At 58.8% G+C, this 26275-nt stretch overlaps 1 protein-coding gene across 4 annotated transcripts; it reads right to left on the reverse strand.

Moving 5' to 3' along the window:
* Positions 1 to 378: 378 nt before the first annotated feature.
* Positions 379 to 25099, reverse strand: HNF1B (HNF1 homeobox B). Of its 4 annotated transcripts, none has more exons than XM_040578055.1 (9): positions 24714 to 25099; positions 19289 to 19488; positions 17649 to 17913; positions 16988 to 17229; positions 9496 to 9659; positions 6433 to 6565; positions 6117 to 6308; positions 5261 to 5379; positions 379 to 2323 (listed from the first exon to the last, which is right to left on the reverse strand). In XM_040578055.1, exons 1-9 carry the CDS (start codon positions 25049 to 25051, stop codon positions 2303 to 2305), a joined length of 1674 nt encoding a protein of 557 aa, XP_040433989.1. In that variant the 5' UTR covers positions 25052 to 25099; the 3' UTR covers positions 379 to 2302. The 4 variants fall into 4 exon arrangements, with proteins under 4 accessions (XP_040433989.1, XP_040433986.1, XP_040434005.1 ...); XM_040578052.1 differs by having other exon boundaries at positions 6433 to 6568; XM_040578071.1 differs by having other exon boundaries at positions 17649 to 17835; positions 24714 to 25098.
* Positions 25100 to 26275: the final 1176 nt, after the last annotated feature.

Below are 26275 nucleotides of genomic sequence, written 5' to 3' on the forward strand. Positions count from 1 at the left end.
AATATCCAAAACGGGTGGGTTTGGCTTTGTCTGGCACTCAGCTCCTAATTGGTTTGCTTAACACTCGGCTGCTAAAGTTAGCAGAGGATGAGGAATGAACTGTACCCGACTGCCAGCAACATCGTTAGTGCATGCATCATTAGGAGGATGAGAACACAGGTCTCCCGACCTTCTACAGCCTCTTGTTATTTTTTGCTGATACCTGGGGCTTCGTATGAAACACGTGATATTCAGGCAGGTAGAAATCTAGATCAGCATTGCAAGGGACAGCAGGAAGGACATGTCACTGCCACCAACCTGTGTCCCTGCTGGACCGATGTCTGCCAAACCACAGCAGATGATGACTGTGGAATTTACAGACCACACACCAGCAATGAGTCAGAAGAAATGGTATTTAATTATGGTATACATTAAATTAAATGTCATTCTGAATATTGGTCTCCAATTTACGATGACTTATTCACCGTAGGGCAGCTCCTATTAGTCCTTGCAAGGGTTAGGGTCCCACTGCGCTAGGCATTGTACAAAAACACAGCAAAAGAGCCTTTCTTGCCCCAAAGAAAGCATCTAGTGTTTTCCTTTTTAGCAGTGGTCATCCGTCCCTGGGCACCTCTACTCCTCTCCACCTCTCTAAATCACTCTCAGAAGTTGGCACATGCTGCAAAATTCAAGAAAAATTTGCACAACTGGGGATCATTAGATCCCTTTGCAAAGGGGAGCGGGTACAGAGGAGCTTTTGTCTCACGGAAGCAGAAGCGATGCCTTTGACAGGTTCTGCAGCTTTGGGAGGTAGGACTTGGGCACCTAAAGCCCTCGTGGCTCTGGGGGGTGTGGAGCCCAGTGTCCTCAGTGGGTGTGAAGCTGGGGTGTGCCTTCACCGCTCATTCACAAGCTGGAGATCTTGCTGTGAAGGTTTTCCTCCAAGAGCTGCTGCCAGGTGAGACAAAGCAGGCAGCCAGTGGGGACCGCGGACTGGCGTGTCCACATCACAGCCCAGGGCCCGCATCTCCAGCTGCAGCTCAGAGTAGACACCACAAGCATGAGAGCACCAGCACCGTGTGTTTATTGGTAAGGGTGGAGCCAACCAGACTCATCAGGAACCTGCTAATGGTGGAAAATAAGCCATCTGTACTGGCCATTTACTGGGCCCGAGACAAGGCAGTAACTGGGTACCCAGTCCCTTCTGCACCCCATGGAGGGAAGAAAAGTGAGACAGTCTCTCAACCTCATTTGAGGGACATCTCAACAGAATTTCTTGCAGCCTCATTCACCTCTGTAGCAGCGAATGCCACAGGCTCACCTTGAAAACTGTCGATGCTGATGCATCCCACCGGTCTGGATGCATTCACCAGGCTCCCGAGTGCTTCCCCACCCCACCACTGTCAGAGTCCCCAAAAGCAGAAGAGTCTTTTGAGATCTCCATAGCTGTCCCCACACGGATCGGCCAGATCCTTCCAGGGCTCCACTCGGCTCGCTCCATGCCCTTCCTTCACATGAGATGTCACCGCACAGAGGACGTACGTCTCCCTGTCCTCCTGCAGAGCAGAGACCGGTGCTACCTGACTGGCATCCTGCCTAGGCCCGGGTCATTGAATTAACTCATTTAAAGGAAGAAGAGAAATACAAAACCAAAACCATCCTTAGCTCTGACCTTTAACAAAAAAAAAAGGTGTGGGGGGGAGAAGAAAGAGAAGAGATTAGGGAACAATATATACAGATGGGGGAATTGCACTTAATTACAGTAGTTTACATCCATTGGACAAAATTTACTTCTTTTTATATAAATCTCTATGTATAGGAGTGGGGAAGGGTGAGGATGGAGCAGACTGTACCTATATTTACAGATTAATTGGCTCAGTTCAACAGCACATGCAATTCCTCCTTCCAAATGCCAAGTAACAGACCCAAGTCCCTCTCAGTCCGTCGGGTGAAGGAGCATAACTTAAATATTATCCATCTTCCCCTTCTGCCGGTTCCCAGTACAGCTGTTCCTAGTTCCTCGTGAGAGACAACAGCCTCTTGGAAGGCAAATACTTAAGAAAAAAATCCCCAAGACACATCTTGGAAATACTGTGCGGAGGGAAGGAGAGGCACGGTCCCGGGTGAGCACCCCGCGGATCCGGGCTCGTCCCGGCGACAGGGAGTCTCGAGCTTCTGGCTCCGTTTCGGGTTGATGGGCTCCTCGCTGCGGCGTTGGGCTTCGCTCTGGCGACTCCCCGGGCTCAGCGCGCGGGTCACCGGCGGGATGTTGTGGAAAAATAAGATCCCGTTGCTATGTGCAAAAGCAGCGAGGTGTGGAGCATCACCAGGCTTGCAGGGGACACTGGGGAGGGAGAGAGCAGCACGGTGACTGGCAGGCAGGCAGGGGGTGAAGGCAGCACCACGGCGGGAGTCTCCGGGGGCATTGCAAAGCATCTGGAGGCATCACCTCCTGTGCCACCCTGGGACCTTGGTGGTGCCGCACAAGCCCTGCTTGGCCCCGAGCCCTCCCCAGTGACCCCCCGAGGGGGAGGCAGTGGGAAAATACTTTCTGAGCCAGATATTGCCACCCCCCTCCCAAAAATAATAATAAGAAGAAAAGGGCCGGTTTGTGCCCAGGCTGTTGCAGAGATTGTGCCACACAGCTCAGCACTGCTGCCAAGAGCAGCCAGGCGTGAGGCTGAGCGCAGCAGCCTGTGCTTGGGTGGGAGTGGGGCTGGGGGCCATGCTCATGGCTGTCCCCCAGCACTGCTCTCACCTCTGGGGAAGGAGCTGAGCAGCCCCTGCCACTGCATCCTCCCACCGCAGCAGCCCCTTCTCCATCCCGGGGGGGGCGGTCCCCCACCCAGGGTCCCCCCAGCCACCGGTGGGGTGGGGGGCCAGGAGCTGGGGGTGACCTTGTGGGCTGGAGCGCACAGCAAACATCGTAATGCAGAGATAGGGAGACGCCAGGAGCCTCCCGTGACATGTCATTAGGGACGGGCCGCGACTATCAGGTGTTTGCTAACGTAATAAAAATGGTGGCTTGGCCTCAAGCGTTGTCAAAGGAACCGGGAGGTATTTGCCCCTTCCAGGTCTAAATAACAACATCTGATAAGCAATCTGTAGCACTGGGCTGAGAGGAGAGCTGGGGGGGATAGGGGACATCCCACTGGCCTCGGTCCCTGCCGGCAGGACCAGGAGCAGCCGGGCTCCACCACGGAGCGCGTCTGCGGGGGCTGGCGTGGGGGCTGTGGGTGCAGAATTGCCCCTGGGCTGTGCAGGAGGAATGCCTCTCCTCTTGCAAAGAGGGAGTTGCTCAGGGAGCAGCAGCGTGACCCCCCCAGATTTGGGGTTTCATGTGGGCTGTGCGTACCCTGGGATTATCCATGCACTCCCCCCTGCAGCAGCCAGCTCTCACCCAGCAAACTGTGCCCTGAAAACTGCAGCTCCCCTGGGGATCCAAGTGGCCCCCCGGCCACCTCGGAGGAGCCTGTTGCCACCGGGCACCCTTGTGCCCGGCAGCGCCCACCTTATGCCGAGGCAAAGCGTGGAGGAGCCAAGGGATGGCTCCCGTTAGCCCCAGTCACGGGCAGAAACGCAAATCACAAAAAAATATTGAGCCATTTGAGCTGTCTGTGGGGTGAACAGCATTTGGGGGGCACCCGCGCTGCCTCTGCAGCACTTTGTTTGCCCCTTGCCGCTAACACAACGGGTGATCACAGAAAAAAAATCAGCGTTCAAAGGTAAATTTTTCCAGCTTTAACTTGAACGTTGAATGGTTGGTAGGGAAAGGGGCTGCAGGGGCTGGGAGGCTGCGCTGGGGGGACATGACCCCAGTGCCCATCCTGGACCCATGCAGAGGGACAGGGGCCAGATCCTGCCCTGGGCACTTGCAGGACCAGCCCGTGCTTGTTTGTCACGTACCGGGGGCTAACGAGGTGGGTGTGTGCCCCCTCGGCACTTTGCACCCACTCACCGCAGCAACCATGGGGACCCATTTCCATCTCCCCCATCCCACCTCCCCCGCCCTGAGCCGCAAGACCTCCTCCCCCTTTAATTAAAGTGCAAAAGCTTGATGGAGGGAGAAAACCAAGGGAGCCCCCACCACCCCAGGCAGTGCTGCGTCAAGGAAGGCTGCTCGTGGCGCCCGGCCGGGCAGCGGGAATGAGCGGGCACCATCCCCCTGGCAGGACATTTCCTGTGTGCCCAGGGCTCCTTCCCGCCAGCCCAGCATCAAAGGCAGCCCATGGCGGAGAGCGCAGTCAATCGGGGCCGTTCGGGCCGAGCGCACACCAGATGGGCCGATAGAGCTGTGCGGAGGAAATGGTGCTCCCGAGGCGCGGCCGTGCCTCGCTGCCCCCCGCGCCCCCAGCAGCAGGCGCAGATAAACCTGCACGTCGAGCACTACAAAGCGCGGGAGCCCGAGCCGAGCCAGCAGCGGTGCTCATCAGCCCTTCCCGGGCACCCCAACCCCCCAGGCAGCCCCTCTCCCAGCTTCTCCCCGTTGCAGCCCCAGCCCCCTCCTTCACCCCTCGCCAGGCATCCACGGGGGCTGCCTCAGCGATCCCATGCCGTATTTACTCTGTGGTTGCTGCAGACATTTTTTCCCTCTCCCCTGTCAAACCTCGGTAAGAAAGTTTATCTGAATGCAAGTTCAAGGCTCTCTCTTATTTATCTAGCGATCAATAAGGGCCACATATTTCCCACAGTCCCCAGAGCTGGCTTTTAAAAAGGGACTATTGTCTGAGTAAGGCCTCACGCACCTGATGTGTACCAGGATAAGTCCGGCTTTACACCTGCGCCGGCACCAGGCAGATGATAAAGGTTTACGGGCTGGGGTAAGTCGAGGCACATCGGAGCCCAGCTCCTCTGCTCAACTCCAAACAGGGTGGATTCACCCTGGACACAGAAGCAGCAGAACCCACGTGGTCCCAACCTTCTCAGCCCAATTTGTACCCCTGAAGGATGCTCCCACTCTGACGAAGTTGCCCCAGGGATGAGCATGCCCCGGCTGGTACGCCCAGGCATTAGACAAGTCCTCACTGTCCAGCACAGTCGCAAATCCCAAATCCCCATCACATCACCTGCGAGCAGTTGTTTGGAGCCCGCAAAGGGGCTGGTATGGGGTTCCTGGTGCCAGAGGGCTCATTGCCAGCTGCCCAGGGAGGTGCAGCCCAGGCAGCAGGGCAGGGTCTCTGCTACACCCTCCTCTGGCCCCAACTCTAGGGGGGAAACAGCCCCCGCTCCACCCCCCACACCCCCACCTGCACACCCTCGCCAGCGTCCACATAGCCATTACCTGCTTACTGGAAGACATATTGGTCAGCGTGCTGATGCTGCTGGTATCCGTCACCACCATTGCTGAGGGGAAGCGGGAGGTATGGGAATACTGGGGAGGCTCCTGTTTGTGTGCATACACTGCGGAGAGGAGGGAGACAAGCAGCTGTCACAGAAAAGCCCCCACAGCCCTCGCAGCAGGGCAGAGCAGCCAAGCACTGCTACGGCCAGTTGCAGGGGTGCTGCATGGGAACGAGCAGTGTGGAGACACGGATGAGATAAAATGAGCCATGGAAAGAAACCACCGCCTGCCTCTAAGCCACCTCCTTCTTGGGTAGCAGCTCGCCCAGGGAAATCAGAGGGGCTGAAGGGCTGTGGCTGGAGCAGACACTGGAGCTCTGCAACCCCTCTGCAGCTGAGCCCAGCGCTGGAGCAGGGCCAGGGTGACGGATGAGCCCGAGGGGCCACGCCAGGTCCCTTCAAGGCACAGCGGAGAAGCGGCTGCTTTGCAGGGAGTGCAACAGGCCTGGCCACCTCCTTTGGCAAAGCAGGTGTTTTAGCAGTAAGAACATGGAAGGAAAAATAAAGTTTGTACAGGATGCAGGCAGGGGGCTGCGTCCCACCCGCAGGGCAGCAGTGGAGTGGTACGGGAGGTGCAGTACAGTAGATGGCACAGGGGGATGAGAGGCTGTGGCGGGATGTGGCCACCCCACACCACCATGCATCCCACTCGCAGCTCCGCACCGGCTGGTACCTGCGGGAGAGAGGCAGCAGCCACGGGCACAAGCTCGGGCGTGGGAGAGCAGGAAGAGAGCACAAGCTTATTTTCCATCTAAACTCTGGGCCCTTCCCTTTGCAGCTACCACCCCGACCCTTACTGTGCGAGTTCTGCAGCTGGGTCACGGTGGCCATAAAAGGCTGCTGTGTCATATGGCTGGGTGACTGCTGCATCAGCGGCTGCTGGTGCGGGCTGTGGAGCTGCTGGGAGAACTGGACCGGCTGCAGAGCTGCCAAGCTGCCAGCCACGCTGTTGATAACGGGTACACTCTGCGCCTGCGAGGTGTTCAGACCTGGAAGGAGGGAGATGGCAGAACAGGGATGTCAGCACCAGTATGAGCAGGCAGGGCATCCCCCTCCCCATCACAGGACGAGGGGTCCACATGGGGTGCGGAGGGGAGCTTGGGGCACGCTTACTTGGTGCGATGGCCATGACTCCTGAGAGCGGCGTCATGATGAGGTTCTGGGACTGCTGCGGGTTGTGGTGTGACAAGCTGTGGATGTTGGTCAGGGTGCTCACCGGGGGCAGCCCGCCCCCTGAAACGGAGATCTGCTGAGGAGCAAGGCAGGGCAGCCACCATCAGAGACACAGTCGAGGGGGGTGCTCCCTGCCCCCTCCCCTGCTGCCCACCCACCTACTTCAGTGGGGAGATTGTGGGGGGATCAGCAAAGGCCCCCCTTCCAATAGGCAAGAGGGTTGCAGCCTCCCCGGGGCACAAAGCATTCAGCGCACACAGCTCCCACCGCCCCAGGGCTGCGGACCCCGGCTGGGACCCCTGAACACCTTATTAATAAATAGTGAAGCAGCAGCAAAGGACTCTGCTGGCACCAGCTTCCAGCTCCCTGGGAGCATGATGCTGGGACATGGCACATCCTGAGCCTTTGCCATTTCATCCCTCAAGGCCAAACTCCTGCCCTCGGGGACAGCTGCCGACTCTCAACACTCATTAACTTCTAACTGTCCTGGCTGTAGGGGAAAGTGGGAATATATAAACTTGGGAAGGTAAGGAAAAAAGATGGAAAGTAAATAAAAAGGGCCTCATGGTGATGCTCTTAGTCACCACTTTTGCAGACGGGTGGGATACTGGTGAGACGGCGCGGGCGCACTCAGCCAGAGCCAGCTCCTGGGATTCCAGTTGGTGTTTAGGGATCAGACACACAAAGGCACTTGGAGCATGCCAAGAGGACTGAAGCTGGTCCCCAGCACAAACAGGGGGGCAGGTGCCTTATTTCTTTAATTGCTGCACGTTCTCTTAGTCCCTCTCATCAGACAGCAACCTCGATCCCAATTCAGAGCCATCCTTCGGCTCTTCGTGTGACATTTCTGGTCACCAATCCCAGCACCTTGTTTATTTTGCACATGTGAGTTGGAGATAGCCCTGCTGCAATTGAAACAAATCCATCAATAAATTCCAAAGCCCGGGAGTGACTCATATTTCCTGATCCGGTATTTTCCACTTTCAAAGTCTCTTCAAGGCCAGGTTACACCACACTTGGCTGCACAAGTCAAACAGCTCATGGTGAGCACACGCTGCTCGCCTGCAGCCAGGCTCCTTTCACAGGGCGTTTAGACCCAAAGCACCGTGCCTAAAATCACCTCTGGAGACTGCGTGACTGGAAAAGGCCCTCCAGACACTGGACCCTCGTGGGAGACCCTCTGGCACTGCCACGACTAAAGGCAACACTGCAGCGTGAAAGAGTGAAGCACCAAAGCTTTCTGCAGCCTCAGTAACGCTCATCCCTGAAAAAAACGATTGCCTTCAGATGCAGCAACTGCCTTGGCAGTTTTGGTTTCGTGTAGGGTACTACAGGCACATGTTTACTTACTAGAAACCACAGCCTACAGCATATTTTTATTAAATCGCTTGCAAGCACTAGCTAGCCCTGCTTAAAGATCAGAGATAAGCTAGCAGAGCCCCACGTTGCTGAGGACTTGAGCGGTCCCCGATGGTGCTGTGCAATGTCTGCGCAGTAGGGATAATCCAGCAGGGCTTTTGCTGCCACACACCAGCTTCCCAGTTTGCTTTTCCCAGTTTAATACACTGCATTTCCATGCAGCCTTCTCCCGTGCTGCCTGGCCACTGTGACCTCCCCCTGCCCCATCCAAGGGTCTGTCCCTGTGCTCCTGCAAACCCACCCCTCAGAGATGGCCCCTGCAAAAGGAGCTGGTGGGGGATGCTGGCAGCCTCTGCCACCGAGCTCAGCATCGCCTCGTCCTTGTGGACCCCTGCCCCGAGCACTCGCTGCCTGCTGCTGCTGCTGCCTTTATTCCTGACTCATTTTATGACTTCAAGGCTCAGGGTTACAAGGCTCAACACACCCCTGGGGAGATACGGGTGCATGCGGGGCAGAGGGAGCACACTGGCAGGGCTGGGGTTTTGCTCTACAGTATCCCCCTGTTCGGCAGGGGACGCTCGGCTTTGTGGGGTCAGCGGCCGAGTGCGCGGGGCTGGGCCGAGACCCTGGCGAGGCAGAGCCAGAGAGCGGCAGAAGGAAAGGCAAAATTCCACAGTGCTACAGCTGAGGGAGGGTGCGATGAGCCCCTCCACAGCCCCCCAGCCTCGCAGGGAGACCAACGCCAACCCTCTGAAAATGGAAGTGAAAACCTGCCGCCCAGTGCCATGTTTGACTTTCACTTTCAGCAGAAAAAACCTGCCGGAACAGCAGCGGCTTCGTGCAGACACCGGCAGCCAGCTCCAGACAAGGGCTGTGCCCTGCCGTCCCGTCCTGCCTGGCCCCCCGCACCCCTGCCCACCCGCACCCCTCCCAGGGGCTTCGCACCCACCGGGCACCCATGGGAAGGAGCAGCTCGAGTGCTCGGGCATCGGGAATCCAGCCCAGCCCTGCAGTTCCAACCGCCTGTTTTGCAATGGTCCTGCAGCACCCAGTGGGGGGGGGCGTCAGGCACACGGAGGGGATGCTGGTGGCCCACCGCCACTGCCTGCCTCTGCCCAGCAAAGCCCGAGTGTGTGGGGAAGGGGATGGGGAAAGGCAGGAGCTCCGGGGCCAGAGCCAGCACTAGGGGTTTGACACCCTGGGTGATGCCCTGGGACAAGAAGCTCCCTGCCTGCAAGGAAAGTGCTTCCCCAGCGAAACTCCAGGCCTGGGAGGGCTTAGTGAAAAAAAGAACGAATGAGCGTTTTATCGATACCCATGTCATTGGCAGGAGAAAACAAACAGCGATCCACCCAGCGCGCATTCAATCTGCAAGGCATGCAATCGATAGAAACCAGAGTGGGGCTCTGTCAGATTTATGGGCTGCGCTCAGAAAACACGCCATCGCCCGCCGGGGAGCGCGGGGGCCAAGAGCCGCCTTTGAGGCGGGCAGCGGGATGGCCACGCACCCGCCGGCCCTGGCCCCACAATGCCCCATTGTTCGGCATGGGCCGCGTGTGAAACCCGGGGAAAGGGTGTTTGCTTTGCCCGCCGGGCCCTCTTATCTTATCAGCGAAGCCGCCACAATAGGCCAGGTGTACTCACCATTTTACCGTCGGGCGAGAGCAAACTGTGGCCCGGGTCCAAGCCGGCCGGGGAGACCTGCTGCAGGACCGCCTGGCTGGTGGTGACCATGGCACCGCTGCCATGGTGGCTGATGGCCCCGGAGGATGCTGCCTCACCACTCACCGCCTGGCTGTACCGGACCCCTGCAAAACACCACCAGGCGTTGGCATCACCCACGAGCACCCTGGCGAGGGTGCCCCAGCCATGCCAACCCCCTCCGAAAGCGTCTCTGCAAAGGGGAAACCCTCCAGCCCTCCCCAGCTCCCTCGGCGTGCACAGCACAGGGACATAAACAGATGTGCAAGCACCCAAATGACAACAAACGGGAGGAACAGGACCAGACAATATGCCCCTTCCTCCAGTGCTGCTCCCCAGCATCTCGCCAACCCCATCTTCTGAAAGTACAGGGAGAAGGGATTTATGGTGAGGGATGCTGAGCACCCACCGAGGCTGCAGCCCCTCTGCTGCCCAGGGCCCCGATGCCACTGGGTGCAAAGGGAGCCCAGCCTGGGCCAGCAGCCTGGACACCCAGCTGCATCCCTTGTGCTTTATTTGGCAGCAAATTGCTGCAATGTCCCCATGGCTCTTGGACACCAGCCTGGGGTCCTGAGCCGTGGGGAGCAGTGGCATCCTCCAGCTCTTCCCTCTGCGAGGCTCGCCCTGCTCCCTGCAGCCCCGGCCACCCGAGTCTGCCCAGCTCTGAACAGCCACCACTCCCATTTTTTGTCTCAGGCCTTTCTGCAGCCGATTTCCCTTTCGCCTCCCTCTTGACAAGTGTATGATTAACAGATCATCGCAGCGAGACAGAGGGACCAGACACACACAAACCTCCAAATCAGACCTCAGCCCACCACCGCCAAGAAGGGAAATCTGGCTCAGGCACAGGTCTTCTATATAAATATATTTAATTTGGCTAAAACACCCTGCACTGATAACCATATGATCAGCCATGTGTCAGGGAAAGGCATCTACAGATTGCAAATAATTAACCGAGGAAAATCCACGGGAAACAAAAGCGTCTTTTACGGGACTGCCTTGACAACTACGGCAAAAAGCCATTTATTACAAGGAGTCCGGCACTGTGCTCCTGGCTGGGTTCACTGAACTGCCCTCGGATCGAAGCAGTGGATGGGCAGCCCTGAGCTCTCCTGGGACAGGACAGCGTGGTGGCGAAGCTCAGCCTCCCAACCAAGACCACCAAGAGCATCGTCCACCCGTGACCCCCTGCCACCGCACAGGGGCATTGGGAACAGCTCCCCAAAATGACCCTTGGCCAGAGAGCTGCAGACTGTGGAGGTTGCCAGTGGCTTCTTGGCTGTCCTGGCATAGTGTGGACACCCCCAGCTACAAAACACACCCAGGTAAAAGATCTTCCCCCTGGGATTTTGAATCTCCTCCCAGGTGCCCGAGGGGAAGAGCTGATGCAGGCTAGCTCGGCGAAGGATGCTCTAAGGGCTATCCTAGAAGTCTCTGAATCCAGGAAAAGGAAAGAAAAGGTAACTGGTGCCCGGGAGCTTTCCACAAGCTCCAAAACCATCTGCCAAAGCACAGATGGCTACCTGCGCCCTTCACCAAAACCATGGAAAAGTCACTCTAATCACCTCCGAATTTTCCCCATCAGCTGGTTAAACACGTCCCACAGATAGGAATCTCCCCGCGATGTCTGGTTCCTGATCATTTCCCAGCAAACCCCTTTTATCCCTGATAATAAAAGAATGTCCTCTAGCAGGTGGATATTTGCCGGTCCGAGTGGACGTCCCTGCCGTGAACAGGGTAAACATTACTCAACCGGGGCACTGTCACACACATTCTTCCCTGCGGTCCCGGCCTCGTGCAGTGTGCTTCAGCCGCTGCCGGCCCCAGATCCTGCAGCGCTGGTCAAACAATGGGAGGGCAGATAAAATAAAGCCCTTTCTTCTGAGCGCGATCTTAAAGATAGACGAGGAGCACAGGCAGCTCCCGTTGGAAAGAAAAGCAGAGTTTCTGCTCAATCTTCAATCTCTTTTGGGTTCAGTGAAGCTTTCAGTAAGAACAAATAAAAAAATGTAAAAACCCCGTTTTAAACCCAAAATCATGCTATAGCCGATTGAGGATGCTTGTACCTCAAGAGTCAGGACACCCAAAGGCACGAAGCTGTCTTTAAAACATATGAGAGGTTAAAAGCTGGTTTTCAAGCTTTTCCTTGCAAACCCAAGGACAACACTTTATTGTCTGAGAAACAATAACCAACGCTGAGATTTCCAGATAGTCTGGTGACCGAGATTCTGGGTCTGTCGGTAAAACCACTGAAGGCTCCGAGTCTTGATGAAGATTAACTCTCCGCAGGAGTGCGAGGTCGGGCTCCAGGGCCGGTGGCAGCCGTGTCACCGCTGGCCCCACCGAGGACCCCACTGCCGCAGAGGTAGGGGCTGGGCTGGTGGGGGGCTCCTGCGCCCCCAAAGCCCGTGGGCACCTGGGTCTGCCCACAGAGCGCTTGCTGGCCAGGGCGATCGCCCCCCGCCATGGCTACCTTGCAGACCTTCAGGAAGCCATCACCGATCCTGGCACGGGTTTTTCCCATTGCTAGCACGGGACGGGTATTATGTGTATGCCCTCAGAGCTGGGATGGATTTGGGCAGATTAGGTGATTAATATTGGGAAAAGAGCACCAGGCATTATTGCCGTTGCTGTTGTGGCTGTAACAGAGCTCCCCGATGACAGCGGGTGCCTTTCCTCCCAGCTCCCCATTCCCAGTGAACATGGTGAGCTCCAGCCCAGCCTAAAGCATCTACCTGGGCGACAGTCACCTCCGAGCTGTTTTCCAGGTTGCCCCAAGTACATGTTACTCCTCACCAGCCACCTCCACCGCCCCTGTTTTCCTGCTTTTGGGCTTTATCTGTTGGAGCAGCAGGACCCAGCTCTACACAACGCCAGGGACCGTGCTCAGGCTTCCCCGAGACCCCCCTTGGCATGCTCTGCCATCGCCGGGGTGCTGAGCCTGCCATCCCCCCATGGCACGACCGCTGGGACCCCCGCACAGGACCCAGCAGCTGGGGTGAACACACGGGGACGGCTCTGGCTGTTTGTACCAGGACATGAAGGTTTTTCCTCCTGGGGCGAGCAGGGAGCTGTGGGGTCCAGGTTTATGCGTGGGGGCTCAGGCAGCCATCGCAGCCTGACACGACTGCTCTCCTGCTGCTCTCCTGCACAGCTGGAAGCAGCTCCCATGCAAAAAGATTTATTCCTCCTTCTCTGCACAGCTGCCCAAAGAGGAGCCTGGATGGTGATCACCGGGAATGGGCCTGGCCATGGAGCCTACCCTCGTTAAGGCTTTTTTTTTTTTTTTTACTGGAGCTACAGCCATAATATAAAAGTCTGTTTATGGGACCCGGCTATTGTGCGGCCCCTGAGCTGCACAGCCCGTGAAATGTTTTACTGCTTTCCCATGTTTCCAGACAAGCTGCAGGGTCTGGCTCCTGTAGCCTTAACCCTGTGTTCCAGCCGCCGGGCAGCGTGACAGCCCCCAGACCCACTGCCCCGGGGCACCGGGGTGCTGTGCACCCATGGCTTTCTGCAGCCAGCCCCAGCATCCCCAGCTTCCCAGGGGTGCCAGACCCATTTCCCCGACCCAGCTTTTATCAGGGGGGTCAGGCAGCAATAGGTATTTTTGCTGTTCTCGTTGCAGGGGTGTGCCATTTTCTAGGTACACACCAGCCTTGTGTCTTTGGCCAGCAAAAGCAACGAAGCAGCTTGGTCCTCCCCTGCTTTCAGTCATATTGATATGATTAAATTGTACTTAAAAAAAACCCCAAACAACCACATTCACTGTACTTCTAAATATATTTCCTGTGCAGTGGGAGCCGCTGCCGTCACACCGCACATCCCGACCTCTGCTGCTGCTTGCCCCAGCACCAAGCTGCACTTTTGCCCGGCGCTTCGCAAACATCCTGCAAATCGCCGGCAATGCCCAACCCCAAAACAGACCCGGCCACGCCACGTGCCTGGTCACCGATGACTCAGGCAGCGGCAGGGATCCAGCCCTGGCCCTGCCCGACCCATGAGGATGCTGCCGGCGGTGTGGACCAGGAGCCCAGCAGCAGGTCGAGAAAGACAAAGTGTCATTTTTGGGTGCTGGGCTCGGTGATGCTGCACCTATTGACATGATAGCAGCAGCTGGGTCGGTGCTGGGACCGTTCCACCCTCCCAAATGCAGGTCCAGGCAGTGCCCAGGGCAGCTCTGATTTTTGGGCTGCCACTCAAATTGTCTCTAAAGTGTTAATTTTGCAAAGTTACAGAGGTGCATAGTTTATATCCATTATAAACCTGTTTATGGGGACTGGACCCTCCCATTTCGCTGCTATCATAAAGTTCTAATTACCCCCCATAAAACCAGGAAAAGCTCCTAACAGCACACTGCACCCACCGAGCCCCACAATGCACCCAACAGTAAAATATTACAGCCGCTGGCACTGGCTCTGCAGTCAGAACCAGCACATACCCCAAGGAACAGCATGTAGGACCCTGACATAAACCAAAGTACCTCTGGAACGAGGGTTTACTGACGGGCGCTTCTTTAAGAAGAAGTTAAAACATTTAAATTGCCCTTTGGGTTTAGGAAGAATCTCAGGGGTGGTACTGAGTTGTTTTTATGTTTGTTATCTCCATCTGTAGAGATACCTAAAAATATATACGTAATGTACATTTAGGTATATATACACACACAAATATATATATATGCACATATGATTGCTCTGATACTGCTCTGCTACTCTGATATTTGCAGAGCAGGTACAGATGGATGGATGGATGGATGGACAGACGGATGGGTGCCCCGACCACTTTTTGGTGCAGGACCCCCGGGACCAGCTGGAGGTTATGCTGTGGCCCCTGGCCGTGGGGACGGGGCTCTGTGGGGTCCGACGGGCGCCGGCCAGCCCTTTGTATGCAGGGTGGGAGGCGGGGGATGGCTGGCAAGCGGGGCAGTGCGTCACCTAATCTCGTCAATGCACCAATTGTCTTTGGGGCTCTTGAAGATAAAAATGGCATAAGCCAGAGTCTATGGCATGGCACCGAGATAAAGCCCTGAGTGACCTTCAAATCAAACAGGGAACCAAGATTGCTGATAATACCCCATAGGAAGGGAAAAGTCCAGAGTCTGAGAGAAGCCTCTGAGAGAGATAGGCTTTAAGTATTTACCTCCAAATAGTTAAAAACTACAGCTTGAGGCTTGACAGATGGGTCCCCCAGAAGAGGCCGGGAGGATGTTTGACTTTTACAGCTCTTACCCCTGCCTGGCTGTCATTACGCCCTTTTGCAAGACCCCATTGACGTCCTGAGGAGCAGGCGATCCCCCTTTGTCTGCGGGCCGGGCAGCGACACTGCAGCTGCCCCGTGCCGCCAGCCCCACCGCATCCTGCTGAGGGGTGTCACGGGGGGACAGGGCTGTGCTGGGGTAGGACGCGGGCAGCGTCCCAGCACTGTCATTAAGCTGTTAAACACTCCAGACACAGTGCAAGGGCAGTTCAAATCCCAGCGTGGCCAGCCCCAGATGGGGTCAGCCAGGCAGCGGGGCCGGCCCCACCAAGGCAGCGGGTCCCCAAACGTCTCTTGAAGGAAGACGAAGCAGTGATGGACCCAGCGGTTCCTTGGGAGCTGCACGCCTGCTGCACCAGCTTGGTCCGAGTGACCCTGACGCAATCACGGCTGAGCCCCATCCCTGCCCATTGCCCCCAAACCAGCCCTAAAACCCCACCGTGGCCCTTGCCAAGCCCACCTCCTCCTCCTCGGGATACGAGCACCGGACACCAACCAAATCCCGTGGCCAAGCCCTCCTGACCCCTCTAGAGGGGCCCTCTGCCGCCGACACAGCCATCACTCCTGCCTGACTCAAAAGCCCCTCCAAATGGGCTGTCATCGGCCCTATAGCCACGGCCGGCTCCTGCTGGCCACTGCTCCGACTTGAAAATAAAGGTTGGGGCTTAACGGCCCTCCAGCCCCGAGATAAATGCCCGCGGTTACAGTAATTGCCGTCCCCTAATAGAAGAAAACAAAGGCTCTTGTGGGGTGCCTGCCTGTGCGCTGGCAGGACGGGGGCACATCAAAGGCAGCGGGGTTCGTTCAAAGCCCCGGCTTAATTGTCAATTAAGCATGCACGGGGGGGACAACGCCATGACAATGCGGGGCTGCATGCTGGTGGGGTATTGTAAAGGCTGCCGGCCGACACTGAAAACAGCTGATTTTGCTGACAATGTGCTTGTAGGGCACCTTGTAAGCAATCAGCCGGTGACAGGAGGGCAAACGTCCTCCCTGTCCCTGCCATTGTGTGGGGCATTCCTGGGGCAGGGTCACATTTTGGTCACCGCCAGCCGGCCCTGGGGAGAGCAGAACCCGGGAGCGGGTGGGATGCTGCCTGGCCCTCCCATGGCTGGGAGCCGGGTCGGATGCTGTGTGCCCACCCGGGGCTGCTGCATCCCCCGGGTACCACGCTGGGGGCTGCCCTCGCTTGCTAACGCCCAAGGACTGGTGTCCAACCATGGACTGGCACCGTCCCCAGCTCCCAGCCTCCTCTCCCCAGGCACCTTGCCCTTCCCACAGGGGCTCCTTGCCACACGGGTTTCTATTCATTTGCCTTTGTAACGAGCTGGGTGTGTGTAACGAGCCAGGCAGGGTCATTTCCAAGAGGCGGCTGGTTTTAGTCTCCCCAGCCAGGCTATGCCAGTGCCGTGGCCAAGGGGGGACGCGGGGTGGTTGGGGCTCAGCCCCCACGCTGGCCCCCATCGCCTGCCCGGGGCCGGCGAGTTGGCTGCAGCAGGCAGGTGGGGGGACAATGGGGATTGTTCTCCCAACAATGCTTCTCACCCCATGCCACGCCACCCCAGCCCACCCCGATTAGCCTCCCCAGGCATGCAGCCCCCTCCCCGGCAGCGTTATCTCCTTAAATCCCCCGGCAGCCTGCTCTCCCCAGCCGGCTCCTCACTGTGCACAGCGGGGCCAGACTGGCGTGGAGCGGTGAGGGTTGGGGTGAGCCCTGCACCCCCCGAGCAGCTCTCTTCATCATGCCCTCTGGCATGGGGATGGTGCAGCACCAAGCCTCCAGCCCATGCCAGCTGCAGCCCTAGAGCAAGGCCAGGATGCGCTGTCACATCTTCCTACAGGCTTTGCCACATTGCTTGTGCACCCCACACCCCCGAAACCAGCGCTCACCAGCAGCCCAGGTGCAGAGCAGCCCACCCCCCACCCTGTCCAGCTGAATCCACACCGGGACTCCGGTGAACGAAAGCAAGCAAGCAAACAACGACACTGCAGTGATGGTGCTTGCTCCTCCTCTACCATCACTCCTCGAGGCTGCGGCAGGGACCAGGGTCCCTACCTCCGCCCCTCCCCCAAAGGTACCCACGTGTGGCCCCGAGGGCTCAGCACCCCCATCCCCAGCAGACACAGCAGCCAGCGCTGCAACTGCTCCCACGCCCGAGCACCCTCAGCGAGGGCTTACCTGGCATTTTGGTGGGAGGTGAGGCGCTGGGCTGGTTGTGGTGGGGGGAGCCATGGGACAGCAACAGGTTCATGCTGTGCGGGGGCTGGCCCGAGCTGTAGGCGTCCATGGCCAGCTTCTGGCGGAAAGCCTCCTCCTTCCGCCGGTTGGCAAACCAGTTGTAGACGCGGACCTCGGTCACCAGGTTGGAGCCGAGCCCATGCGCCTTGGAGGGAGACACCCCTCGCTGCAGACACTCGGCCCTGTGCGTGCAAGGGGACATGTTGGAACAAGGGTGTTGCTGGGGGGGCCTCTGCCAGCACCACCAGGCAGGGGGGCCGTGGGAGGACAGGTGAGTTTGGAGGTGTTTAAGCCCTCCCTACAAACCCGCCTGCTCTTCCCAGCTACATCCATGCTGTAAAAGCCATCCCACCCTCCCTCTGAGACTGCTGTAACACTGCAGCATCCCCACAGCATCACTGCCCCAGCGGGGAGCTCACTTAGCCCTGGACATCACCCAGATAGGGAAAACAAGGCAAAAAGAGGGCAGGCAGCTCAGCAGAGCCATGCCATGGGCCAGTGGCCAGGGCTGCAAGCCGCAAGCCCAGCACCGCAAGCACTTTTTGGAAGAAAGGCTGCAGGGCGGGCGAGGAGGCAGCGGGCGGCGCAGAGCAGCCTTTACCTGTTGCACTCCTCCACCAGAGCCTCGCGCTCCTCCTTGCTGGGGTTCTTTTGGCGGTCGTAGGCTTGGTACAAGATTTGCTGGGAGGCCGGCCCCCACTTGAACCGATTGCGACGCATCTTCTTGCTGGGGGTTTCGGAGCAGGTGTCGTCGAGCTGGGCAGCCCCCTGGTTCTGCTGATTGAACTCTGGAAAGAGAAACAGCAGCTGATCCTGACTGCTTTTGTCTGTCATATTTCCACAACCCTGGACTGTCTGGTTGAACTCTGAAAGAGAAAGGAGCAGACGTGAGCTGGCCTGTAGCCGCTGCTCAGAGTCACCGTCGCGCGCAGAGCTGCCCCCCCCCTGCCCCCCCCCCCGGGTCCCCTCCCGACGCACCCCAAGCCCACAGCCCCGGCACGCTTTGGAGCAAGACGGGTGCTCCCGGCCACCCACCCCAGGGAAGGGTCAGCCTTGCACGCTGGCAGGGGAGTTATTACCAGCCCTCCAGGACGGTGTTTAATGGGGAGCATGTGCAGGGCATGCATATTCATGGGCAGGGTCTCTACTGGCACGCACTTGTTCAGGGAGGGTTTTTACAAGCCAGGAGCCAGGCAGGACGGCTGCAAAGCCCCCCGAGAGGGTGCCTCTCCCTGCTCGCCCAGCACTCCCGTCCCAGCGTGGTGGGACGCCGGCCCTGTGCCCAAGGCGGGCAGGCACCAGAGGTGACCTTCCCCAGCGGCCTGCCTCAGACCCGGCGCTTGTCACCATGGCAGTAAAGGGAGATTAATGGGAGGGTTTTATTATTCTCAGTTTTGCAGGGGAATTCTCCCTCTTTTTATAATGGCTTTTCCCCCTGTGACAAGGGGGGAAACGCAGGGCAAGGCTGGAGCAGGCTCTGTTTGCTCTAACATCTCAAGGTGTGTTTTCAAAGCAATGGTATTTGGTGCTAAACCCTTTCCTGCACTTCCCATCCACTGGATACTGCATCCATTTGCAGGAGGGAGGCAGAGCTCTTTTAAGGGGGGAGTCTCAGCACCCCAACCTGCAACTCAGCTGAAAACGGGGCCGCATCGAGCGACAGGGGACCAACCCTGGGGCAGGGCTTGGTGGGAGAGCTGCACAAAAGCCATAGTCCGTGCACTTGGCCAAAATCATCGGCATCTTAAGTAGCACAGACTGCCCACAGACCATGCTATGGACATGAGCAATTCACAGGTTTTGTTCTTTTCTCTCTCTTTTTTTTTTTTTGCAAGTAGTTGCAGAAAATGAGCTGTCCCAAGAAACAGAGAGGAAAAGGGGGCAGAGGTGGGAAAGGCATCTGACTGTGTGTAATCATTAATTGCTTTCCCAGCTCTAACAAATAAAAATATACAGAAACTGAGTTGTGTGGATGGGCTTGGGGGAACTCGCACAGTGTTACTGTGACCAAGAGGGGCTCTCGCCCAATTTTCCTGTGCCTTAAATTCATTTTACTTGTAAAACTGTTTTGGGGAAGATGCTAGGCAGCCTGGGTCCAGGGGGCTCTGCCAGGGAAGAGGGCAGGGGGCTGCTCCTCGCCCAGCCCCTGACGTGCCTGGTACCCGCAGACAGGACCGGGATGCGGGGCCCCCCCTCTCCCCCTGCCAGCCCTGAAGGGCGAGCGCTGGCGCGGGTACTTACGCCGAAGGATCTCCCGCTGCTTGCGGACGTACCACGTGTAGAGGGCAGCTCTCTTCTGTGTCTTCATGGGGGTGCCCTTGTTGAGGTGCTGGGAGAGGTGCGACTGGTTGAGGCCGGTGACATCCACCACCTCCCGCTGCGGGATGTTGTGCTGCTGCATGTACCCCTTGATCATCTTCGCCGCCCGCCATGGGTCCTCGCTGTGGGGAGGGAAACAAAGGGTTAATCTCTCCTGATGGGGAAAAGTACCTGGTATTTGCTTCCTCCCATGATGGGGGAACCCATTATGATGATGATGATGATGAAAATTGTTTCAGAAAGGCACAGGATCCTTTGAGCATCTGTCTTTCCCAAATGCCATCCCAGCCTCCCAAGACAGCCCCATCCTGCCCCAGGAGGGGCCGGTGGGATGGGGGCTCACGGGGTGCCATGGCCACCCTGGGGATGCCCACCAGGCTGTTCTCCCAGGGAGGGAGAAGTAAAGAGGGTCCCGGTGTCCTGACAGGGCACATCAAGGTCTCATTAATGCCGGTAAAGCACCTCCAGATCCTTCAAGGAGAAACGTACGTAGCCCCATCCACTAATTGCTGCTGTTACGAAGTTCAGTGCAATGTCTCCCCTTGAAGATACGCACACACCGCAGGATACACGGACACATGCGTACATGTGGATACGGGAAGCCTATACCAGGTACCTCTGAAGAAAGAGAAACCTCTCACCTGAAGGCGCTGGGGATGCTTTCCTTGCCCCCTGCCACAGTACCCGCACTGTGCCCCAGACCCCGGGCTTGCCGCCAGCTGGCAGGGACCCCCGCACAGCCACCGAACCCCACCTGCCGCGCTTGCTGCTTTACCTTCTCCCTTCCATTCCTGCAGCGGTAATTATCTTAAAATCTCTGCTCATTTAAAAGAGACCCTCCTTCCACGCTCCGCAACAGCAAAGCACACCTGCGGGCCATAGGCAAAAGGCTAAGAAGCGAAGGTCAAACCAGGCACCCAAACTCAAGCAAGTCCCCAAATGCAAAACCAAAACCACCACCACCCCAATAATTTTAAGTCATTCTTGACTATTTTTAAACACTCAAATTTGGCCCCTGCAGGATCCAAGTGTAAAATGACTTTTTCCTACATCCACATTACTTTGGTGTCCTTGGGGTAGCTGACACCGATCGAGGGGACAAATAAAATTACGGCCAAAAATCAAGATGCTGCCTGCGTTCTCCAGCGCTGAGGAGAGCAGGGCACAGCAGCGGGGGAGCGCGTGGAAGCCCCCTGGGTTTATTCTGCGCTACAGGAGGACGTGGGACTAAACGGAAGTGCTTTAATGCCGCAAAATCAGTGTGGAGCCCAAGCCTGGTCACAGTCATGCACTCAAATAATGCGATACTCCAACGCTGCGCTTGGAATAACCGTCCGACTGCTTTCCCAATTCATTACTTATTTTGGATCCTTCAACTTGTCAAGGGGAAAAAAAAAACAAAACCAAAAACCCCAACAAGCAGATTTCTTACTTTTTGTCCTGCATGTAGTATGAAAAAAAAGCTGGTTGGATCCAAAGTAAAAGTACCCAACCGGGGCCAGCCCGCTGACGGCAGCGGGGGCTTTGTCACAGCCCAGAAGGGACATGGAGCCTCCCTAGAGACATTGTCCCTGTGCCCGATCCTGCATCCTCCGGGCAGGGGAACCCCACCACATATATGGCTCCTCTATACGGTGACGACCGCCCGGCACCGTGGAGCTGTACGCCTGCATGGGCGCACGGACACGCCGACTCCGGTTTTCCCACCAGCCTGGACCCCAGGCTGGCTTAAGCATGGTGCAAACAGAAAAGCCCGCTCCTGTCCCCAAAACGCACGGCACCGTGGCTGGGACACCAGCCCCGCAGCCACTCGCTGCCGTTCGGCACCAGGAACAGGCAGGGACGGCTGTGGCACATGGGGGTTTGGGGCTCTCGGGTCTTCGTGCTGCCCCAGGAGAAGACGGGAGCCACCGTGAAGGATGCGAAGAAAATGTCCTTCCATTGCAGCTCCCCTCCACACGCGCCTTCCCGGCGAAGCAGGGTGAAGCCCACTGGCCGCTGTGCCCAAGCCGAGGGGCTCGTGCAGACTTTTGTCACAGGCGGTTCATGTCACCTAACTGATCCTAGTAATGGCTGATTAATAATAAGTTAATGGAACAGAGCTCATTATAATTTCTCATAGCAGTTTGGCTCACAACTAAGTCAAGGGCATCGTTCTTCCAGAGTTAAATCGTGAGCCAGTGCAACTGAGCACACTGTTAAAATGTCAAACAAGTGACTCGGGGGTTACAGACGTGATTTCTGAATTTAAATAAAATTTGGCAAGTTCTGGCTTGAAAAAATACGTGAGAATTAGGAAAAAAGTCCCCGAGTTTCCCTCCATGTTATTATTCTAAGAAAGGCTTCACCTTAATATTTCCAGTATGTTTCACACTTACACTTTCAAAACAATTATTCGGCTCTTAACTTCTGAGCAGTGATTTTTCTTTACAAATCAACTTGACCGTATTCAAAAGGGTTAAACAACCTGAAACCAAACCCAAACATTTTGTTTCATGTTAAACAAAATGTTTGGACTTGACCCAAAATGAAACCTTTGAGTGTTTGTTTGGCCTTTTTTTTTTTTTTCTTTTTTGGTTAACCTAAAAAGCAAGAGAGGAAAACTTTTTGATTCAATACAAGCCCATATTTTTTTCCGTTCTGTCACCAAAATGAAAAAAGCCCCACATTAATTGTCCAATCTTCATCAGAACTTTACATGCAAAAAAAAACCCAAAACTAACAACCCAACCCAACATAGGAGTGCTTTGTAATACTGGAAAACCAGTTTAGAGCCCTGGTTCCACGGTTCTTCTCCACCAAAATCAAGGAAAGGTGTTTTTTTTCTTGCACAAAATTAACCCAGGTGAAGCCCGGCTGCCAACGCTGACTGAGAAAGAGACATTTCCCACCCCAGCCCCGCACGCAGCGGGGGCAAAGCCCGTCCCTCTCCCCAGGAATTCCCAGACCCTCTAACCCCCTTTGTCAAACTTGAAAACAGGTAAATACAATCCACATCCCCCCAGAAATATGCCAAGAATTTATACAGATGGATTATAACCCCGGCTGCCTATAGAAAGGACCTATCTAATCTGCATCTGCCAGCGCACGCAGGGGTCGGGGCGGGAGGTGTGCTGCGCCCGCTGCTCCCCACACCTTTTGGAGCCACTCGGGGCATCTCCAGCCGGGCCACCCGAGTGGGCACCTTCTCTCAGTCCAGGGCATCTGGCTTCTCCTGGGATAAATTATTTCCCGGAGTGGGCTCAGGCCGAGCCCTGGGGGTGGGACGGGGCAGTGAGGGAGCTGCGGGGCATCTCACCCTGGACCTGAGCTCCGTGTGCCACCGGCACCTGCCTGGCCAAGCGCTGTGAGAAACCACCGTGCCAGCAGTGGGGCCACTGTGCCCACAGCGCAGCACTCGCCCTCTCTCACCCGCCGCAGCTGAAGCCATTCAGATGCCACAAACAGGCCCAAGGGAACGATTTGCTTGCCAAGAGGCCACAGCCAGTGCAAACTGCTGGGGACCACAGCACCGCGCCGGGCAATCCCGGCCTGTGCCCACACCACAGGTGGGCAGCAAAACCTACACCGAAGTCCCAAAATTGCTGCGGAGCTCAGCACCCCCAGGCATGGGAATAGCCTGAGAGTGGGCCAGCCCCGGGGTCAGGATGCTGGTGCTGGGCAGTGGGAGCAGCAGGGGTTCGGCCCCCATGCATGGCTGCAATAAATGGTTCCTGACTCCCCTACCCGGCTCCCTCTCCAAGTACAAAGGCCTCTCTTAGAGCAAACACGAGCTCTTTGCAAAGGCTCCTCAGGGACATGTGCCTGCTCTTGTTTGCACCAAAGGCAAACTTTGCACAGAAACACCTGTGGGAGCACAGCGATCCTGGGGCTGAGCGTCCTCAGCACCCCCCACTGCCACCCCACACACCCTGGGATGGACACAGCCAGCAAGAGGGGTGCACTGGGACAGGCAGAGCACCCAGAGGTGCACAGCACGGTGCTACACAGCAGGGGCAGGAACCCCACAGAAAAGGCCAACAATGATTTCTCCCTTTCACGGAGCCTCTTTGGCACCCTGTGTGTGCCAGCCAGGCCCCCCAGCAGGCATGGGTGCCACTGCCCAGCCCTGGCCCCAGAAAGCCCCGTCTGCCCTTCCAGCAACCCTGCGCTCACCGCAGCGGCCACCGTGGTGTCCCCATCCCCAACCGGGCCCTGGCACCCTGCTGCCGTGGCACCAGGGCTCTTGGGGGGCAAGAACCGTGGATGAAGCTGGGCTCAGGGTGCTGGCAGGGGGTACAGGCACACATCGGGGGCTGAGCCTGGCGGGCAGGATCAGTGCCACGCTCGGGGTGCTGCTGGGGCGCCAAGACAGGTATGAAAACCGCAGTGCAAGGCCGGGGGGGCACACAGAGAGGTGCCCCCGCTGCATGCAGAGATGCTCCCGCGGGGCTCCCCACCCACTTGCACCGGGTGCGCTGTCGGGGGGAGCCACGACCGCCCCGGTGGCCCCGGAGAAGCGACGGCTGCCCGTGCCCCGGGGTACGACGGGGATCCGATGCTGTCCACAAGCCGACGGGGCCGGCGCTGCCGCTGAGCCCCGACGGCGGCCCCGCTCCCCGCGGCGCGGCACGGCACGGCACGGCACGGCACGGCACGGCACGGCGCAGAGCCGCATCCCGGGGCGCGCTGCTGCCCAGCCCGCCGCCTTCGGGGTGTCCTCCTTCCCCCCTCCCCGGCCGCTTTACAGCCTCGGCAATGAATAACCCGCCGCTCCGCTCGCCCATCGCGGCCCTTTGTGTATCTTTCTGTTGATGATTTATAGAAATAAATTAATAACACCCCGGGCTCCACGTGCTGCAGTTTATGTTTTATCTCCCGGCGCGGAGGGACGGAGCCGGCAGCCGGTTCGAGCTTCCGCGGCCCCGGTGCCGCCGCGACAGGCGGGCGGGCAGCCCCCGACGGGGCGGGAGGACGCGGCCGGTGGGCCCCGGTGTGGCCGGCCCCGGCTCCTCGCCCTGCCCGCTCCCCTCCGCAGCGGGGTCCCAGCCCGGCCGGCCCCTCGCCACCGCGGGGACCGCGGCACAGCCCCGCCGGGCCAGGGGACACCGGGACCCGCCACCGGGCAGGGAGCACCGGGATTGACCACGGGGCGGGCAGGGAGCGCCGGGACCCGCCACGGGGACTGACCACGGGGCGGGCAGGGAGCGCCGGAACCCGCCACCGGGCAGGACAGACGGGGCAGGGCACACCGGGAACGACCCCCGGGCAGGGTGCTTGGGGTCGGGACCGTCGGTCCGAGCGGCTGCGGACGGAGCCCGTGCCCGCCCCCCCGCCCCCGGTACCCGCCCCCGGTGCCCGCCGGTACCTGATCATCCTGTCCACCTCGGCCCGCTGCTCCACGGCCTCCTCCGTGTTGAGCGCCTGCAGCTCGCGGAGGATCGGCGGCGTGTCGAAGTCGTCGCCGTCCTCCGAGCCCTCGTCGCCCGACAGCTTGCCCTTGCCGTGCCCGTTGGCCAGCGGCGCGAAGGCGGCCTTGCCGTCGGGCGGCCCGCCGGGGGAGAGCGGCAGGCTCTCCAGCTTGACGCCGAAGCCGGCGGCGGGCACCATGTCCTCCAGGGCACGGATGAGTCCCTCCTTGGTGGCTCCGGAGCTGAGCAGGGCGCCCAGCAGCTCCCGTTGCAGGGCGCTCAGCTGGGACACCATCCTCCCGGGCGCCGGCGGCGCGGCCCCGCCGCTCGCCCCGCGCCTCCCGCCGCCCTCGGCCGCCTGCCGCTCCGCCCCGGCCGGCGGGCTGCTGCGGGGCGCGGGCGGCCCCTCTACCAAGCCATGACCGCCACCATTAGGCAATATAGCTTATGCAAATCAGCGCGGCAGGCCTCTCCTCCGGCCGCCGCCCGGGCCCCGGCCCCCGCCCCGGCCCGGCCCTTATCGCCCGCGCTGGGCGGACTTTGCCCGCGGCCCGCCGGGAGGCCCCGCGGGAGCGGCGGGGGCAGCGGCGGGACCCGGCGGGACGGGACGGGACCCAGCGGGACAGACGGCGGCGCCCAGCCCGCTGCAGCCCCGGCGGCCGTCGAGGGGGCTCGGGGCGCGGCTGCGGGACTGCGGCCGGGGATGTGCTCTCCCCACCTGCGCTGCAGGGCTCCCTGCCCTCGGTGGGACAGACCTCCCGACAGACCCCCTCGCAGGTCCCCCTGACAGACCACCCCGAAGGTCCCCTGACAGATTCCCCCAACAGACCCCTTGGCAGCCCCCCACGCAGACTGCCCCGACAGACCCCCCCGGACAGACCCCAACAGGTCACTGACAGACCCCCAACAGACCCCCCAATGATTCCCCCGGCAGACCCCCTGACAGATTTCCTCGACAGCCCCCCCCCCCCCCCCAGCAGACCCACTGACAGAGCCCCCCAACAGCCCCAGGGCAGCAGCAGGCACCCCTCTGCCCCACCCCACCCCCACCCCGGGGCCAGGCAACAGCCCCAGAGTGGGCTCAGCTCCCCCCGCACCAAGAGGGGGCCAAGCTGAGAGAACCCCCTCCCGCCTTGCGGGGGGTCTGCTCCCCCCAGCACCCCGCGGGTCCCACTGCCCCAGGCCCAGCACAGAGCGGGGACAGGCTGTGGGGCTCCAGGCCCCGGGAGAGCACCCCAAAGCGGGGGCTTCCACTGGAGGTCTGGGCCCCACTGCCCGGCAGCTCTGGGCGCAGGCTCACCGTGGTTTAGCCGTGCACGGAACGGCAGGACGCTCAGCAAGGTAGCAAAGGGGACCCTGTGGGGACAGGGGTGCCCGGGGGGCACAAAGCCCCCGGTGAACCCTGGCAGCCAGGGATGGGGGCAGGGAATGGGTTTGGAAGTGGGTGGAAAACGACAGCCAAGCTGGGGTCTGGGATTGGAACAAAACCTGCTTTTCCGACCGCTGTAAAATGCACCGA

Source organism: Falco naumanni, chromosome 1 (genome assembly GCF_017639655.2).
Source record: "Falco naumanni isolate bFalNau1 chromosome 1, bFalNau1.pat, whole genome shotgun sequence".
Classification (NCBI taxonomy): Eukaryota; Metazoa; Chordata; class Aves; order Falconiformes; family Falconidae; genus Falco; species Falco naumanni.